The sequence below is a fragment of the Notothenia rossii genome, assembly GCF_949606895.1.
Source record: "Notothenia rossii genome assembly, chromosome: 10".
Taxonomy (NCBI): Eukaryota; Metazoa; Chordata; class Actinopteri; order Perciformes; family Nototheniidae; genus Notothenia; species Notothenia rossii.
Genome location: NC_136908.1, coordinates 28,281,749 through 28,302,139, shown reverse-complemented (window position 1 = coordinate 28,302,139; position 20,391 = coordinate 28,281,749). Strand labels below are relative to the sequence as shown.

Genomic DNA, 20,391 nt, shown 5'->3' with positions numbered 1-20,391 from the left:
AAACATTTCAGATCATAACAGCATGTGCCGTCCTCCACAACATCTGCATTGGGGCCGGCGACATCATGGCCCCAGAAGAGGACATTGTGGAGGATGTAGCGGAGGATGAGGGGGAGAATGTGTTGGAGGCAGTCAGTGGTGCTCCTTGGCGGGACCAACTGTCTGCAGAGGTGTCTGCCCTGGAGGAGGTTCCTGGGGACCACGATTATGTGTAAAGGTATGTAGAACAATTGACGAGCTGTGATATAATAACCTTGTGCAATATTTATATACATCTTTTGTTCCTATCTGCTGCTGAAAACATCTTAGTGACATGGCAGCCGTCGATTGCGTCCGCCCTGCGAACCCTAGCCCAACAGTCCGATGTACCGTGGAGAGAAGCATCCACAACAGCTCTGGAGACCACCCCAAAATGAAGCCCCACCCACCGTCAGAGGACACCAGGGTCTTAATTGTGGCAGCCAGGTCCAGCAGCACCACCTGGGACTCCCTGCTCAGCCTGAATATGTATATAGTTTAAATGTTGTTTTATTTGTATGTTATTTTATTTGTATGTTATGTTGTTCAATTAAATAAATCATAAGTTTCATATTGCTCATTACATTTATTTATTTATTACATTATTTGTCCACTAATCTTTCTAGCAGAGTAAAAAGCCTGTTGATGTTCTCCCTGCTCTCCTGGGCTGCCTCCCTCTGCAGCTGCATGTCTTCTCGGATGAGGTCCATTAGCCCATCCTGTTTTTTTTTCTTAGGCCGGGATGGCCCTGCCTCAACTCGATCCTCATCCTCGTCCTCCTCTTGGTCCCCCACTGCTGCACTTGGCCGTGGCGTGTCCTCTGGCATGGAGGATATTAGGACAGGTGGGCAGATGGAGGGCCTCTGTCCTAATATCTCGTCCATTTGGATAAACCATGGCCAAGTTGCAGCAGTGGGTTTCCCACTGACTCCCTCTCCTGACCCTGGGTATTTGCAATCCTAAAGGCAGAGTAAAACAATCATGGCAGTACAAAAAAAAACACCAGCAGATAAACAAATGTCAGCAAATGTGTTTATTAACTTGTAAAACTCACATACTTTATATCTTTTTTTTAAGTTGTCCCACTTCTTCTTAGCCTGCAGGGGACTAACACTTCCCTGCAGGCCCATGTCTTCCAAAACCGTCCTAATTACAGAGAGAGCAGTCAAAAATCTAGTATTATGAATAAAACAATAACAATGTCACAAGGACACACACACTTAGGAAGAAATCTTCTTTCTGTTTTTAATGGTGGCATGGAGCCATCCCTACACAAATACAACAAAGAAATAAGGCATTGTCCCATATACTAGTTGTGTTATTAGAATGGACTGTATGAAATGAGGGATGATTCATAAAATAAAACCATACAAAGTGGATATTGTGCCTTACCTCCCAGCGATGCTGGCGGAGAATTTGGCCCCCTTGAAGAGGGCTTCATTCTCCCCGCGCATCTGGATAAATTGCGTAGTCTGCTCCTTGCTCCCTATCAAAACAAAATTGTTGCAGTAAGATTTGTATAACAAAAGCAGTTAAATAAATAAATTAGCTTTATAATGAATCCCAACAATATGAAAACCAAACAGGGTTTAGAAATATTTTCACTTCATATTATTTTATGTATGTAATATAAAGAAGACATCTAACCCGTATATTTAAATACACAAATTAAATAGGTTTACTTTTCTTTCATGTCGTTTACTATTTGGGTGAGTTGAAACCCCATACTTACATTTAAAAAAACGAATCCAGCTGAAACCGTTGTAGCCGTTGATGGGACGTTACAAGCCATATATTTTTTTTTAAAACTCATTCGTCACCGTCACCCGTTGCATCCTGGGATATGGTAGACCGCGGAGTGTACATCAGATGTATCCTCTAAATCTGGGGAAAGAAGGGTGCATTTGCGGGCCGCATTCGGAGGAGTCTTGTCTTTTTTTTGAATTGGGACAGCCTTTATGTGCCTTGGGAGTTTTCCTCAAAAGCTGTTGCCATGGCAACGCATCCCTCGCCTTAAAACACGATATTGCTATAACACCTATGAAAATGGTCAAAAAGTGCTCAAACTTCACATGTGTGCTAACAGTCCAGCCGTGAAGACATCTATTTGACAGTTTTAAGATTTCTTCAAATGCCGTTGCCTTGGCAACACAATGCTCACTATGAAACACGGTTTTCTCAAAACTTCAGTTCAAATGCTCGAAATGGCCTAAAACTTCACAGGTTTGGTAACGATGCAGCCATCAACACATCTAAGCATATTATGGGGTGTCATCAAATGCCGTTGCCATGGCGACAGATCATTCGCTATCAAGTTACTTCAAAAGTTTGCTGTTCAAATATTCTGCTGCTTTTCCAAGCCTTTTTACTTTCTTTTCTTCTCTCATCACACATTCAAGCCCCCAGTGTTCATGTATCATTTCAATCTAAATTCTTCACTTTCTTCTGACACATTAAGTTTAAGCATAGCAATTCAGCGTCAGCTTTTCAGCATAAAGCATTCCCACTAGCCATTTCTTCAGTAATTGCATTCTCTAGTTTATTTGTATTATTGAATCGTATTATTTTCCTCTTGTCATGATTTTTATCGTATTGATTTTATTTTAAAAACTGTAATTAAGGGTTATTTAATGCAAAACCCAAATAAAGTGTCACAAAATGGGAAGTAAAAGCATTAAAACAAATATAACCTTTATTGACCACGCTGAACTTTTCATTTTAGTTGAAGGCTTTATGTAGAAGCATTAGAATAAAAATGTGGGCAAGTAAGAGTTTAAAAGGTCCATATTATTTATCAAAACATAAAACCAACAGTGTCTCCAGTAGTGGTATGTAAGAATGTAATTGTTTTTGGGATAAACTAACAATATTTCTACGGTTTCCTAAGGTTTGTACCAGTTACTCAATAAACATTCAAATGAATCAGCCATTAAAGATTTTAAAAGATTTTAAAATATAATATGTGCTTAGCTATCAAAAATATTTCTATGTTTTTAGGGAAGAAAAGTACGGAGCCCCTAAAGGTTCATGGAGAGAGATAAAAAGTATTTTGTGTGAACGAGAAAGTTACCGGTGCGCCAAGTAGGAAGTGGAGCACAGAGGAGTTTCATTGCAGACTGTTATGTTTATGTGGAGAAATGGCAGTGCATACATTATTTGAGATATATTTCGATCTCGGACTTCATTTAGGGACATTTTGGCAAGGGGTTTAGAGCTATTTGTTTAAGCACCGGATTCGCAAAACAGAAGAGTCTGTAAACCAGTCTGCTTTGATCTATGAATTCCTGTCCGTGACTCTCACAGTATCTGCTGCCCACAACTGTTTTACAGAAGGAAAACCTCCTTCACTTTAGGAAATCTCTGCGGCACCAGGGGCCTGTACTACGAAGCAGGATATGCTATTTACTTTTCATTCATGAAGTATGCCGCTGCGCTGTCAGCACGCTAACCCCGTCCCTTTCACGTGAACGCCCTGTCGGTCAGAGAAACCTTGGTTGATTTACTGAGTTGATAACCAGCTTCGTAGGACCGCTTAGCGAGATCGCGTTTGTTAGGGTTAGTTAAGCCGGGTAAATCAAACATATCCAGGGTCTGTTGAACTGGCTTCGTCGTACAGGGCACTGGAGGCAGTAACATGTAACTCAGCAGAATCTGAGAAGCGCAGCACCAGCTGCAAAGAGCTGTGCCTTTTACTGTTTACTTCACTGTGTTTCCCTTCATTAGAACAGCTGAATAGAGATCGAGGCTGCTACGTTTAACCACACACACCTCTGCACACATCGAACGACCAGAGTATTCCATATTACTCGTTTTATGAAGGAGATGTCCGGTCACCAGGGTGCATGATGTGTGTGTGTCTGTGCTCAGCTCGGCTCTGTGTGTGTGTGTTCGTTTGTCCGACACCACCGGCATTTGTTTTCAAATGACCACAAACAGTACACAAATCTGGTTCTCCATAGTTATATGTGTATTCCCAAGTGAAAGACATTTGTTTAATCTTAATCTCGATGTAGTGCTATAGTCCTGCCGGAGTGCACCGGAACGAACGAAACTATCATAAACACACACACCCTGGGGGGTATACTACGAAGCAGGATTTTCGCTTAGCCGGCTAACTTCAGGGAAAACTCAGGGTTTCCGGTCCTACGAAGCTGGTTCTCTTTTTAGCAGGCTAGATCTCCATGGTAACTTATGCTGTGCGGCTAACCTGGTCGGGACCAGGGAGGTAAATTACGAATCTAGTTCAACCTATCCTGGATATGTTTTGAGTTATCCGGTTGACTTAATCCAAAACAAAGCCGCTCTCGCTAAACTGTCCTACAACGCTGGCTATCAACTCGTTCGCTCAAGCCAGCCGTGTCCTATCTAGTTAGGTGCACGTTCACATAAAAGGGGTTGTATCTGGAGCATTCGACCAATCACAAACATGGAGAAGCGTACTGACAGCGCAGCGTCATACTTCCTGAATGAAAAGTCAACTATAATATTAGTCAAATATGAAGAAGTTAAACTTTAAACATCCATGACTTAAACACTTTATCCAGGGTAAAAGGAAATATATGATATGCTGTGATATGAATGATAATGGGACACATCGACGTCTGGACTCACAGTGCCGCGGACTGTACTTAATGATACTCTGATCAAGTTACTTATGTTGTGGCATATATTTAAGTAAGCTTTCTTAAAGCTAATGTTATAATAGTCAGATTGCTCTGAAGATGGGAGGTGATATTTTATTAATTTTCACGTTCACACAGACGGTGATTTGAACTGCAACGGCAGTTTAAACTGTATTTCCTTTATCCTGTAATATGACTTGATCGCTTTAAACTCTGCACACTGTTGTTATCAGCTGTTCCACCATGGTTTCTACCTCAACCTGTAATAGATTTATCCTTATTGAAACGGTTACATTCAATGAAAAATAAAATCAATGTGCAGGCTTACGTGAACACTGTTCTACATGAACAATATGGGCAGTTTATACATTAAATAAATCAAAAGTATAGTGGCGATATGCTCCAAGTGGAAGTAATTCGCCAATAAAGCAAAGAAGAAGAAGAACTCCGCACAGTTGATCTCTTATCCTGGAACATATCCTGCTTCGGAGCAAAGACTAGGTTCCAGGACAAGTCACCATGGAGATCTAGCCCGCTAAAAAGTGAACCAGCTTTGTAGGACCAGAAATCCCAGAAGTTAGCTTGCTAAACGAAAATCTTGATTCGTAGTATACCCCCCAGGTTAGGTTGCAGGCTAAGAGCTCAACTCAGTGAATGCACTGCCTACTGACCAATCAGAGCTCAGTGTGCGGAGTTTAAAGCGATCAAGTCATATTACAGGAGAAAGGAAATACAGAAAAGCTGCCGTTGCAGGAAAGACGGCCGGCAAAAATCACCGACTGTGTGAACGTGAACATTAATAGAATATCACCTCCTATCTTCAGAGCAATCTGACTATTATAACATTAGCATTAAGACAGCTTACTTAAATATCTGACACAACATAAGTAACCGGATTAGTAACATTAAGTAGCCTACAGCATATCACATCATCAGCTGAGCCGTATCTGGCCGTGCAACACTTACAGTGTCACATACTGTATACAGAAGTATTATTTTAAGCAACACATTAAGTTGACGAAACACTCGAGACAAATGTAATTAAAGTCAGATCCACTCGTGTCTTAGATTCAGTGAAATCATAAACCTGTTAATGTACGCATTCAAACACTTTTTCTTTTACCAGCTGTATTCACCTTGCAGGTGCAACTATGTGGCTTTTATCCTGGATAAAGTGTTTAAGTCATGGATGTTTAAAGTTTAACTTCTTCATATGTCTAATATTATACTTTTCATTCAGGAAGTATGACGCGCTGCGGTGTGAGTATGCTTCTCCATGTTTCTGATTGGTCGAATGCTCCAAATACCACCCCTTTCATGTGAACGCGCACCTAACTAGATAGGACACGGCTGGCTTGAGCCAGGCTGGCTTTTAATCATAAGAAACTATTTCGTGCGAACGAGAAAGTATATTGTGCGCACAAATTAATAAAGCGTGGCCTCGTTTTATGTAAATTGAGGCCACGAATTACATCTCGTACACACAAGTTAATAAAGCGTGGCCTCATTTTATTTATTTTTCTCTCTATGAACCCTCCAGGGCTCCGTAGCAAATCGATATGACAACTTCATTTAAACGTATGAGCTGACGGAGAGCGAACATTCAAGATAAATTATCATTAGGCATTTTCTATTGTTGTTTTTTTTATAGGGATGTGAAATATGCTTCAGTTTGATAAACGATGCAATAAAAAGAAAAACACAAATGTGCCAAAACACATGCAAATGAAGAAACATCTTCACCAACTTGACGACACATGCGCAGCTTTTACTTAAAGTGCTGCAAAAAGGTAACTGCTTTTGCAAATACAAAACGCTCCAAGAAGCTAAAAACATAAAGGAAACCGGGGGACACTAAAAAGTGACGCACACAGCTGGGACTGGAGCATTTTGTGACATTCTGGGAATATAACATTGACCAACTGTCACTGGAAACAATGTGATCACATGATCTGGAATCATGATGTGACGATCTCTTTTTGTGACCATCTCTGCAAGAATATTAGAAATCCTTCACGATACTTTAGGATTACTTTAGGCAACGCAAAATGGTTAAACTTCTTTTAATATTTCTAATTATTCCAGTGGCACATAATTAAGTTTGTGCAAAAAAAGAAATAAATCTTATCAGTCTGTCCATATTGGAGTATATTCGTACCTCTAACTGGCCTGCATCTGCATAAGTAAAACATAATTTACAATTATTGTGTATTGTGGAGAACCCAATGTACTGTAAGATACAACTGTTATGACATTAGCTGTACACCAAGACAAGATCAAAATAAACCTCTCCACTGCACTAATAAAATAAACCTTCAGATACCTCAAACTTGCTTTAGTAATCATTAAGACTAACATTTAGCAGGAAAATAATTTGCAATATGATTGATTACAGCTCTTAAACCACATTAAACCTAATTTGATGTGATTTTAAACCACGCATAAAGATTTGGATTTTGCAGCATTTTTGGCACTTGAACAATGATGAGCCCAAGATGATACAGGTGTTTCTTTGTTCATAAAATATAAGCATTGAGGTCTGGATATTTACTCGTACAGGTTCGTGTCAATGTGTTGTCACTGGCTGATTCAGTTCCTTTATTTACATTTTTTATTTTTTATTTTTTTTATTTTACTATACTTACTCGTTTGCCTGTCCTTGTTTGTCTACCTTACCTCATATTGTAAAGCGTCTTTGAGTTGTGAAAAGCGCTATATAAATAAAATGTTATTATTATTATATAAATAAAATGATAACAACACTGTAGGTGGTCTGCTGGTGCCAAATGTTGATTATTTTAAGTTTGAACAAAGATGGATTCTTGTGGAAGTTTGTGGGGGATAAAGGAAACTACCCAAGATGAGGCATTCGGAGATAATAGGGCTGATGCATGTTCTTACAAACGTTGAGTCTAGACCGTTTAGGGACCATTTAACATAATTATAGTGAATCGCTGCTGTTCTTAAAAAAGACTTCCACATAAGAATCCGGCATTAATGAAAATTGACCAATCCATGGAGCTCCTCACACAGACACTCTTTCAGCGGCAAAACTGTGACGCGCTGGGGGGGGTGCTAGTGGAGCCTCGTAGCGGTGAAACTGTGGCACGCTTACACTGTAGGTGCGCCGCGTTTGGGGGTGCAGGGGGGGTGCGGGTGCTAGTGGAGCCTCGCAGATGGGGGTGCTTCAGCCCGTTCAGCACCCCCCCTTCCCGCGTCCATGGTGCTCAGGCTGAGTTCAGGCTGAGTTTTGCGATGTCTCGCAGACCCCAAGCAGCAACCAGGAAACGACACCAGTAATACAGCTCACACTGTCCGCTCCTCACAGCAACGAGCCGCGCAATATCACTGATGTTCCGCTGTAACGGTGGTGGACTCATCAGAACAGAGTGGGCGAGCTGAACAATCAGAGCACAGTGGGCTCACAGAGAGGGGGGTCAGGAGCTCCAACAAGCCGTTTAGGACGGAGAGTGAATACACATACTATACAGAGATGCTGTATGAGAAACCAATGTCATTTTGGAACCTTGAACAATGTAAATCTATTGTAGTAGACCTCAACAATGGAATTATGATCAGTAGAAATGGCCATGACAGAGGACCTTTAAGATGAGATAAGGATAAGATCAATCTATGTGAATCACCGCAGGGAAATTCAGGTATTAGCAACAGCAGTAAGAGACAAGGAAGCACATAAGATGGCAAATAAGAGTACACACAGAGACAAAAAAAAGAAGAATAAATACAACCAAATGTAAAAAAAATTATTAACTCACAGTATAAATAAAAACAACAACATTACAATACATATGTTTGCGTGCCAACACAACAGGGGGCCACGTAAAGGCTCCCTCGACAAATGGGATTTTTCCATTTGATTTCGGAATATTATAATATTTATGATACTTACGCAATTGTTAAGAAGGATAATGTGCACATATTAACACCACTTTTGGGATTTTGAAGCATAAATGTAATCACGTAACAGGCTAACGTTAAAACCCAACTACATCACGATTGAATGGCTGTGCTTCAAAACGGCTTAGCTAAATGTGGCTAATGTGTGATGTCGCTGATTTAGTCACTTGCTGCTGTTTTAATGACACATAAAAGCTTAGAAAATGTAACAGTGGGTTATTTAATGACATAGTTGATGTCTTAGAATAAAACATGAAGATTAGATTAGATTTATTTAGCTTGTGTTAACCTCAGATCTGATTTTAAACATTTCCTCTGAAACGAGGGAATCAGAATTGGTAAAATGCTAAGCCACTTTCGGGTTTTTTAATTAATTCCTGCACCAGTCTATGCAGGTCCACACTGAAATAGATAAATGTTAAATTGCCACGAAATAAGTGACAGGTATTCATGGTTAGCTTAGCTTTGTATATCCATAAGCTCAATCAAATGCAAACCAATGCCTGAACATGAAAAATTAAGTAGAATTGTAACAAAAAAATGTGTCAGTGAACATTACTTTTATTAGCAACATTTTTTTACATGTTTTATCTGTTAATTAAAAGTTTCAAATTATTGTTGTTTCAAAAAGTTGGTGATGTCTGATCACAGATTTGTATTATTTGGGTTAGAGCCCTGAAGAAGCAGAGATCACTTGGGCTGATGCTCCCGTTGATTGCAAACACTCCGGAGGGTCGTATATTCACAAATAACCCTCTCTGGAAAATCCTAAATTGTAGAATAGTTTGGCCATTAAAATGCTTTTTGATTAGATTTCTTAGCGAGAAGTGTATATTGCATTTTTAGAATCCAGGTCCAGCGGAGGTGTAGGATCTATTCTATAGTTTGATAGATATTACGAAGATGATTTGAGGTCTTGCCAGGAGAACGTGTATATACTACTTCTTTCCACCTATTCATTTCTATTGACGGCAGCGTCCATGTAAAGTTGGCGTCAACCCTCACGGGGTCAAAACAGAATTTCCGGTCTCTAAGTTTTCATAATAAAACCGGATATTCCCCTCATTGTCAAATGATTACAGTGATATCTGCATTACTCATTCACTAAAAAATATCAGTTTATCCTTGTTAATTACACAATATTGATTGGTTTAAATTGTGTGCAATGCTTTTGTGTTTTTAACCTTCGATTCAGAGAAACAAATAGTTATTTCGGAGTTTAGGATGGCCGAAGACACTACACTACCCATAATCCTCAGCTCTCGTTTGGGACTACCACATCCGCTTTGCTTGACAAACCCTGTGATTAGTCCTCAAGCTCTGTGATTGGATGTTGGAGTGGCAGCGCGCAATGTTACGCCGAGCGTCAAACAGCTCTTTGAAATGGAATGAAACCACGGCAGACTATCCAAAACTGGACTCGAACGGGTCCAGTCCCGGCTCCAGCCCTCCCCCCGCCCCCCAGAACTACACATGCTGGCTAATTGTGTTTCACAACATGTTCTATGGCACGTCTCTACTGGGAATTGACGTTTTCGTATTTCCCATAATTAGAAGTTACCAGTATTAAACTGTGTACATCCCTGGAGGTTTAGGGGACGGGAAACACATTGGTGTTATCACATTTAAAACAAATAAGGTGGTCTGTCCTCATGAGCAATGTAAACAACATTGTATCATTTAGATACCGAAAGTACAATATATTGAACACTGTGCTGCTGTCATTTCCCCCTAATGATAACCTGAGATGGTGAATTATAACTCACAATGAAAATTGTTCAGGAAAGTGGGTATAGAGTAGACATGTAGAACTAGATAAGCTTATGATAAGCCAGCCTTGTCTACTTATTAAGGAAAAGTGGGAGGTTCTTTTTAATGAACAGTAGCTTCTCTGATTTATCAGCCATAAGTCTGTTCCTCTTCTCATCAAGCACATAAGGCAGCGCTGAACAGTCTCTCGCTGTCAGTGCTTGTGATTTGATCTTACTCCGCATATTTGTCCGGGTGTTTTGATTTCAAGTGGTGGAGTAATCCCGAAGTGGTGAAAGTCTTTGCAGTTACACCCCCTCGAGAAATGTCAGCTGCACGTTTTACAAATCGCAATCCGCGCCTCTTTCTCTGATATTTTTAAATATCTCCAAGCGGCAGACATGTTGGCTGTGAGCCAGCCGCGAGCATGGTCGCGCGCCGTGCTTGTCGCCGCGTTTTGATTACGTCATCACAACACGTTAGCTTACCAACGTAACTGAGGTTACCTACTGTAACCCCAGCTTCTATGAGTAAATGGCGCAGCCCTCTAAGGCTATCGCTATTGGTTAATCCCCCTGCGCCCCCGCGCAGCACTGAAACACTTGTAGTCCACGCCCACCCGCAAGGTGGGCCCCACCCTCGGGCCTCCTTCCGGTATAAATAGGAAGGAGGCCCGGCAATCTGCTCCCATACCAAATAACTTTTCTTCAGCTATTCGTAGAGCCAGTGGGGCCCAGCGCTTAGAGGGCTGCGCCATTTACTCATAGAAGCTGGGGTTACAGTAGGTAACCTCAGTTCTATTTCGTATATGGCTTCGCCCTCTATGGCTATCGCTATTGGGTTAAGGGCGAAGCATGATGTAGTTTGCGCCCCACTGGGTCCGCCCAGCACTAGAAGCACAGACACACCTGCTAAATAACACCCCATGCTTGTTGTGCCATGCGTAATGGCGCATCACCGTCCCTGGAACATAGCAAAACATGCCTATCTTCCCGACGGGGTGAAGGCTGGGAACAATACATACCGGCCGCTGTGAGAAAGTAGAGACGAACCCACCTTGCGCAGCGATCATAGAGGGGGAACAGCAGCTCTCTGCGTGTCAGACAGGTAGGAGAGCGCCCAGCTGGATCCCTGACGTCACTCACTCTGACCAGGCACTCCGTACAAAGTGTGTCAGAGGAAAAAGGAACATCCCTCCTATAAGAGGGGAAAAGGGCCGCTCTCCGCGTGCCGAGAGGCAGGAGAGAGGCGCACAGCTGGCTCCCTGACGTCACTCACTCCGACAGGACACCCAGTGCAGGGTGTGTCAGAGAGGAATGGGAGACATCCCTCAAATAAAAATGAATAAACGAACAGGGGGAAGACCAAGATGCAGCAGTGCAAATATCTTCCACTCCACATTCCTCCGTGCAAAGCCGTGGAGGAGGAAATTCCTCTGGTGGAGTGCGCATTGATGTTCTCCGGGGGCTCCACCCCAGAGGAGACATGCCTGTGACACAGCCTCACACAACCTGTGTGACAGCCGTTGTGCAGACAGAGGTTGCCCGATCGAGCGCTCTCTATAGTGCACAAACAGGCGCTGAGAATGGCGCAAGGCAGCCGTGCGCGCCACCTAGCAAGACAGCGCGCGCACAGGACAGAGGAGATTTAGAAAAATAGCGGGGGTAAAAACCGCGCAAGACACTGTTCCTGGGATGACAGGAGTGTTTCTTGTATCCCATGGAACTGCTGGGGGGAGAGGCTTCTCTGTGAAGTGCCGTAATGGTCTTCATGGTGACGAGCCACGCCATCGCCGCTGCTGCTCGTGACACAAAAGGGCTGCGAGGGAACTTCCACACGCTGCCTTTCACTCCGTCTCTCCTCATGAGGCGCGTACACGCCCAGGAGATGAGAGGTGTGTGCATGCTTTCCACACGAGGCGTTATAACGGTGCTCGTGGGTTATTATCACCGTGTGTAGGAGGCATGTCTGGGACAGAGGAATGCCGCGAGTTCTGCAGTTTATAAACCAATAGGTTAAAACAGCAGGCTTCTGCAGCGAATGAACCACATCTGGAGTGTCCCCCTGTTGGAAGAGACTCAGGGGGATCATCACGTGACCAGCTGACGCCAACGCCGAGCAGCTGCGTCACGGAGAGGGCTGTGTGGGTTGTGACACGCCGGAGGAGAGCTGTCAGTTCCTCCCCTTGCTGCCGCGAGAGTCGCGCTCTCATGCTGGCTGAGTTTAACTCCACTCCCAGATAAACGATTGTCAGAGAGGGAAGAGGACAGCTCTTCTTCCAATTTATTATGAAACCCAGGCTTTGACAGATGCGATACGAGATGTACCGTCTGTAAAGCGACTTCCTCCCTGGAGCGAGCCAGCAAATAGCAGGTCGTCCAGAGAAAAACCACACTCTCATCCCTCCTCTGTGTAGTGGCTCCAGCCTTTTCTGCACAAATGCGAGGAGCCAGGAAATATCCGAACGGCAGACGATTGTCTCGTCTGATATTCCCTGAATGGAAAACGCAGGAATTTCCTGTGTTTCGGGATGATGGGTTCGTGGAAGTATGCATCCTTCAGGTGGAAGTGAACCAGTCGTCCTGGTGAAAACATTCCAGCACCTGTTTGATCGTCAGCATGTGGAATACTGACAGATCGAGGATGTCTCATTCCCCCAGTCTTTTTCGGGATTAGAAAAATAACGGGAAAGAAAACCCCTGATTTTCCTCCCTTTGAGGAACCCTGGAAATAGCCTCTTTCAACAGGAGTTCCAGCAGCTCGGATTGGAGCGCAAGACATAGCTTCTGGGAGGACAGGAGTGTTTCCTGTATCCCATTGAACTGTGGGGGGGGGGAGAGAGGCGAACTGCAGGACGTATCCTCTGCTGATCAGCCTGCTCATCCATCTGTCCATCAGACACACGCGCTGCCACTCTGAGAAACACTCTAAGAGCGGGCGCACATGATCGAGATGTTCTGTGGTCGTCATGGCAACGAGCCACGCCAGGGAGCCTCCACACGCTGCGTTTCACTCCGACTCTCATCATGAGGCGCGTTAAACGCTCAGGGGATGGATGGAGGTGTGTGCAGTGCTGCCCACATGAGGCGTTATAACGGCGCTCATGGGTTTATTAAGGCCGTGTACGAGGCGTATCTCGGACATAGGAATGCCGCGAGCTCTGTAGTTTATTAACCAACAGGTTAAAACCAGGCTTCTGCAGCGAGCCCTGCTGTCTACTAATCAACAAATTAGTGGCAGCCGGCTTAATTAGCGCGCTCTGACATTTATTAACCGACAGGTTAAAACCAGGCTTTAGCAACGAGCCCTGCTGGCTATTAACCGACAGGTTATAGGCAGCTGGTTTACACAGGGCGTGAGGCAACCCCAGGTGGGCTTGGACCGAACAGGCTGCGCGGGGGCCTCCACACGCTGCGTCTCACTCCGACTCTCATCATGAGGCGCGTACACGCTCAGGGGATGGATGGAGGTGTGTGCAGTGCTGCCCACATGAGGCATTATAACGGCGCTCATGGGTTTATTATGACCGTGTGTAGGAGGCGTATCTCGGACAGAGGAATGCCGCGAGCTCTGCAGGTTATTAACCGAGGTTAAAACGGGCAGGCTTCTGCAGCGAGCCTTGCTGGTAATCAACAGATTAGTGGCAGGCAGCTTAATTAGCGAGCTCTGCAGTTAATTAACCGATAGGTTAAAACCAGCAGGCTTCTGCAGCGAGCCCTGGCACCGTGGCGCTGCGGGCGCTTCCGCTGGGGGCACTCAGCCTGGAAAACTGTTCATTCCCCCGTTCTGGCTTCTCTGTGATGTGCTGTAATGGTCGTCATGGTGACGAGCCACGCCATTGCCCTCACCGCCGCTGCCCGTGAGGCGAAAGGGCTGCGAGGAAACCTCCACACGCTGCGTTTCACTCCGGCTTTCATCATGAGGCGTGTACACGCTCAGGGGATGAGTGGAGGTGTGTGCAGTGCTGTCCACATGAGGCGTTATACCGGCGCTCATGGGTTATTATGACCGTGTGTAGGAGGCGTATCTCGGACAGGGGAATGCCGCGAGCTCTGCAGGTTTATTAACCGATAGGTTAAAACCAGCAGGCTTCTGCAGGGAGCCCTGCTGTCTACTTAATCAACAGATTAGTGGCAGCCGGCTTAATTACCAGCTCCGCTTCCTCGGAGGCTCTCGTGGAGCAGACCAGGAGCGGGGGAGCCTCACTCCCCTTTGACTCGCCGCCGGGAGACCCTGTCTCTGGGGTGGCGGGGGAGCGGAGACGTGGGACGGAGCCCCTGCAGCCGCCAGGGCGGTTGCTGTGGGCGTCTCTCCGCTTGCGGCCTCCTGTGGCCGGCGTGGACGCCACGGCTGCTGCGGGCGTTGGTGCCGCTGTGGCAGCTCAGCCGACTGGAGCCAGCTGTACATGCTGGCGAATGCCGTCCACCTGTTCCGCGGCCGTCTTCATGGACTCCACCATGGCGTGGAACTGGGGTCCGAACAGCCCGTCCGGGCTGATTGGAGCGTCCACTAGCACTTTTCTGTCCGTCTCCGTAACAGACGCCGCCGCGCTGTGGTGACGGAGAGGGGGAAAGCATGTTCGGCCGCCAAGCTGGCACCCTGCTCCGACTCTGTCTCCCCCGTCCGGGGGAGAGGAGGGAGGGGAGAACCAAACGGTGAACCGTGGAGGGAGGCGGGGCAGGAGTTGCTTCGGACTCCTGCCCGGCACTCTGCCCCAGGAACACGAGGCCCCGTCCGCGGGCTCGTAAGCCTGGACGGGCCAATCGTCCTCCTCGGCCACAGCAGCAAGAGTGTCCGCTCTCCGCTTCCTGTCGCCCGAGGGGAGACGAGCGCAGTGCATGCTACCTGCTGGTTTAGAGCCGCGTACGCGTGCTCTGACCCCCGGCAGGATTCGCATACTGCTTTTATCTCTGCAGGTCATAACTCATTATGAACCCAGAGCCACATGAGGGACAATCACGGACGCAGTTGTTGCTCATGATGATTCTCAATTGCTGTGCTTCGTAACTGTGCTGGTTTGCTGAAAAAAAGAGGGAGCAGATTGCCGGGCCTCCTTCCTATTTATACCGGAAGGAGGCCCGAGGGTGGGGCCCACCTTGCGGGTGGGCGTGGACTACAAGTGTTTCAGTGCTGCGCGGGGGCGCAGGGGGATTACCCAATAGCGATAGCCTTAGAGGGCGAAGCCATATACGAAATAGAACCCTGCTCTCTGACATTCGGTGATATTTTTTCGAAAGCCGAAAGGGCCTTTTTAACCATTTTCGGCCGAATATTCGGTGCATCCCTAGTTACAGCAGTACTTTGTTCTATTCCACTACAATTCAGAGGTTAACCTGGTATTTTTACTCCACTACATTTATTTTAGTTACTTTGCAGATTCTGATAAATGATGTGAAATATATACAACCCTTAAATCAGACTTTTGTTACACCTGAGTGAAATTCAGGGAAGGTGATTGTCAAGTTCCAAAATAAACTATGAAATATATAAGACGTTAAGTACTTTGTCAGGCTTAATATTTCTCTGTAGATACCCCCAAAGACCTTAAAGTATTCTTTAATGTTTAATAAAGCCTATTAGTTTGTCTGTTTTGCACATCCTCCTATCTTTGGACGTCCTGCACTAAACTGTTTTATTGTAGAGATCACTACAGTATATTATTGATATTTTCTATTCTATATTTCTATCATTGACCTCCTACTTTCCCCCTATTTTGTATGTAGGCTACTCTTAATATTTACATTTTTTCATCAAATATAACATATTCAACAGAAAAATGTAATAACGTAATTCTGTTTTCACCCCGTGAGGGTTGACGCTAACTTTACATGGACGCTGCCGTCAATAGAAATGGATAGGGGGAAAGACGTAGTATATACACTTTCTCCTGGCGAGACCTCAAATAATCTTCGTAATATCTATCAAACTATAGATCCTACACATCCGCTGGACGTGGATTCTAAAAGTACAATATACACTTCTCGCTAGAAATCTAATCGAAAAGCTTTTTAATGGCCAAACTATCCTACAATTTAAGATTTTCCAGAGAAGGTTATTTGTGAATATATGACCCACCGGAGCGTTTGCATTCAACGGGATCATTAAAGGTCGAAAACTTTCAAACGTGATTATAGGTCCCAATAAGCGCTTGAACAATAGACCTACAGGACTGTCTCAGAAAATTAGAATATTGTGATAAAGTTCTTTATTTTCTGTAATGCAATTAAAAAAACAAAAATGTCATACATTCTGGATTCATTACAAATCAACTGAAATATTGCAAGCCTTTTATTATTTTAATATTGCTGATTATGGCATACAGCTTAAGAAAACTCAAAAATCCTATCTCAAAAAATTAGAATAGTTCCTCAGACCAAGTAAAAAAAAAAGATTTATAACAGCAAAACACAATCAAACATTTGAAAATGTCCATTAATGCACTCAGTACTTGGTTGGGAATCCTTTTGCACGGATTACTGCATCAATGCGGCGTGGCATGGAGGCAATCAGCCTGTGGCATTGCTGAGGTGTTATGGATGCCCAGGATGCTTCAATAGCGGCCTTTAGCTCATTAGCATTGTTGGGTCTGGTGTCGTTCAGCTTCTTCTTCACAATACCCCACATATTCTCTATGGGGTTCAGGTCAGGGGAATTTGCAGGCCAATCGAGGACAGTAATGCCATGGTCAGTACACCAGTTACTGGTGGTTTTGGCACTGTGGGCAGGTGCCAGATCATGCTGGAAAATGAATTCCTCATCTCCATAGAGCTTTTCAGCAGACGGAAGCATGTAGTGCTCTAAAATCTCTTGGTACACAGCTGCATTTACTCTGGGCTTGATGAAACACAGTGGACCAACACCAGCAGCTGACATGGCTCCCCAAACCATCGCTGACTGTGGGAACTTCACACTGGATTTCAAGCAACTTGGATTTTGCTCCTCTCCAGCCTTTCTCCAGACTCTGGCGCCTTGACTTCCAAATGAAATACAAAACTTGCTTTCGTCTGAAAAGAGGACTTTGGACCACTGTGCAACTGTCCAGTGCTTCTTTTCCTTAGCCCAAGTCAGACGCCTCTTCCGTTGTCTTGAGTTCAGAAGTGGCTTGACCATGGGAATACGGCTATTGTAGCCCATTTCCCGGACACGTCTGTGAACAGTGACTTTTGATACCTGGACTCCAGCTTCAGTCCACTGTCTTTGAAGCTCCCCCAAATTCTGGAAGCGACTCTTCTTCACAATGCTGTTAAGGCTGCGGTCATCTCTCTTGGTTGTGCAGCGTTTCCTGCCACATTTCCCCCTTCCAACAGACTTTTTGTGGATGTGCTTTGAAACTGCACTCTGTGAACAGCTTGCTCTTTGAGAAATTTATTTTTGTGTCTTACCCTCCTGATGGAGGGTGTCAATGACGGTCCTCTGGACAGCAGTCAGATCAGCAGTCTTCCCCATACTTGTGATTTAGTTTACTGAACCAAGCTGAGTGTTTTTCAAGGCTCAGGAAACCCTTGCAGGTGTTTCGAGTTAATTAGACGATTCAAGTGATTCGTTGAACACCCTACTAGTATACTTTTTCATGATATTCTAATATTTAGAGATAGGATATTTGAGTTTTCTTAAGCTGTATGCCATAATCAGCAATATTAAAATAATAAAAGGCTTGCAATATTTCAGTTGATTTGTAATGAATCCAGAATGTATGACATTTTTGTTTTTTTAATTGCATTACAGAAAATAAAGAACTTTATCACAATATTCTAATTTTCTGAGACAGTCCTGTATGTGGTCGTAATAAGTGCTCGAACAATCGACCTATTTGGTCGTATGAGTTGGAGGACTTGTTGAGGCTTTCAGCTATAATGCCCAAATCAACAAAGTATGATGAGGCATAGGCCTACATCTCCCTTGACCAGGGACGTGCAAAGGTACGGGCTATTGTTGCCCGGGCAATGGCCCGTTTCCCCTTTTTGGCTGACTTAACCCTCTGGAGAGAGCGAGAGTTTTTTTTTTGTTTCTGTATTTTATCTCTGTAATGTCTTGTCTTTTATCTGGACCCTGAGTCTGTAGTAAGGTTCATCATTCATTCATTCCTACCGTTATAGAACATCACGAGTTCCCCCGCGTCACCAGTTAAACGGTAACACCGGTGCGTTAAGACCACCTCTAGTGTCGGATTTTGGAAAATGGATTTTGATTTTTCTCATGGCAGGGACTTTACTTCCTCTTGACACCGTCGGTTATTTACAAAAAAACACCTACATATACTTGTTATTGTGGTTCTGTCTTTCCGTGTCTTTTCATCTGCTCCGTAAACTGCTATTAAACATCCATGGTAAACTCCCTCAACGGGGCGCTCGCTCTCTTTTCTTGATCGCCCTCTCACAGGAGAACAGTTCACTGTCCCGCTTCATTTTAGGATCTCTGCCATGTCTCTACTTTAATTTGACCATCTCTGTTATTAAAACCTCTTAAGCCCTGCCCCCCCGATACCGGGGGAAAAACGCGTCACTGCAGGAGACAGCGTCTGGGGGCTTCTTAATATTTAAAAACCTATAAATGTCTTATCAAATAACGGGAAAAAACTCAGCTACCTGACAATATGAGCCATTTTTACCAAAACAACACACAAGTCTCACAAGAAGCGTTAGCATTAGCCCTTAGTGAAAACAGGCTGATGCTAATTCCGGTGCTAACTAGCAAACACAATCTTTAAAACTTAATATTTTCTGCACAAACTACATATCTTCTGAAAGCTGATACTCCACAGATTATTTTGATATAAGTATCATCACTGTAGGACACAAACTCACTGAGCTAGCAGCCAGAACAGAGCAAGAAAACAACAACAGTGTTCTAAACCATAACAATAATTATGTCTTACCGTTGTTGTTTTGTGATCCAAAGTCGTGTTCAAGGGAATAAAAACGCTGCTCAAGGTTAATCCAATGTCTTTTAGTCACTTAAGAATTGTTCCTGATAATCCATCATTACATTCATGGCCGCAAAGTAGGTATAAAGATTTGCAGTCCGGGGCTCCAGCTGTCTCATGTGCTGCTTACGCAAGCCTCTCTCTCCTTGACGTAAGTGTTTAGTGGGATTTACAAACTCCCCCTCGATTCTATTGGCTCTAAAGTTTCAAAAAAGGTGTCAACCCCCAAAATCGACCAATGGGTTCCAGAGATAGGATCCTGCGTAGTATGAATAATGCCAGCACCGGCACCTTTACGGAGCAGACGTAGCAGAGGCAGCCGCACAACCGCTCCAGCACAGCACAGCAGCAACTAACACAGCGAAGCGACAACCCAGCGAGGAACACAGTGATCCCGGCCAGTGAACAGAGACAACAGCAGGCTACAGAACATCATATTAGAAGGACAAGGATTTATTTGCTTTTAGGACTTATTCCAGCAAATAATGGCATCCAGAAAGAGGCTGTATAAGCTTGAAGACGCCGTGGAAATGGTGTTCGCTGACTCTCCGTCAGAAGGTGAGGATCTACTTCAGCCACAATCAGACCCTGATTATGAACTTCAGGAAAGGTATGTACTCTCTCTGTTTGTATCTATTAGTTGTGTATTTGGTGTAATCTATACTATAGTAATTCCACAATAGCAAAATACAAAATGGACACCGCTTTTTTGTTGTAGCGTTATCGTTCCGTGAGAAACGAAAACAATGGTGTTTGTGAACACTATAAATAGATTAATTGTATTTCGTGACTATAACACGGCAGTATATAAATAAAGCTGTATTGTGTATATATCAACCCTGTCTATATATATATATATATATATATATATATATATATATATATATATATATATATATATATATATATATATATATATATATATATATATATATATATATATATATATATATATATATATATATATATATATATAAAACGGACAAGTCAAATCAAGCAATCTGATTGGTTCTTAGCCGTGATATACTGAGCGTATACCACGGGTAGAATTGTAAGTTACTTTTCACAACAAGTCAGTATCCCTCCGCGTCTGAGAAAAACAGTATACCGTTGGGCTGAAAAGCAAACTGCTGGAACAAGAAAACAGCGGAGAAGTAACGG

At 43.9% G+C, this 20,391-nt stretch overlaps 1 protein-coding gene across 1 annotated transcript; it reads right to left on the bottom strand.

The window, feature by feature from the left end:
• Positions 1-620: 620 nt before the first annotated feature.
• On the bottom strand, positions 621-19,587 carry LOC307022225 (uncharacterized protein; the record flags this gene model as incomplete). The annotated part of the gene is made up of 4 exons (XM_079654908.1): positions 19,183-19,587; positions 1,411-1,504; positions 1,077-1,164; positions 621-977 (listed from the first exon to the last, which is right to left on the bottom strand). The coding sequence occupies exons 2-4, from the start codon at positions 1,470-1,472 to the stop codon at positions 621-623; spliced, it is 507 nt and encodes a 168-aa protein (XP_079511034.1). The 5' UTR covers positions 1,473-1,504; positions 19,183-19,587.
• Between the last annotated feature and the right edge of the window lie 804 nt (positions 19,588-20,391).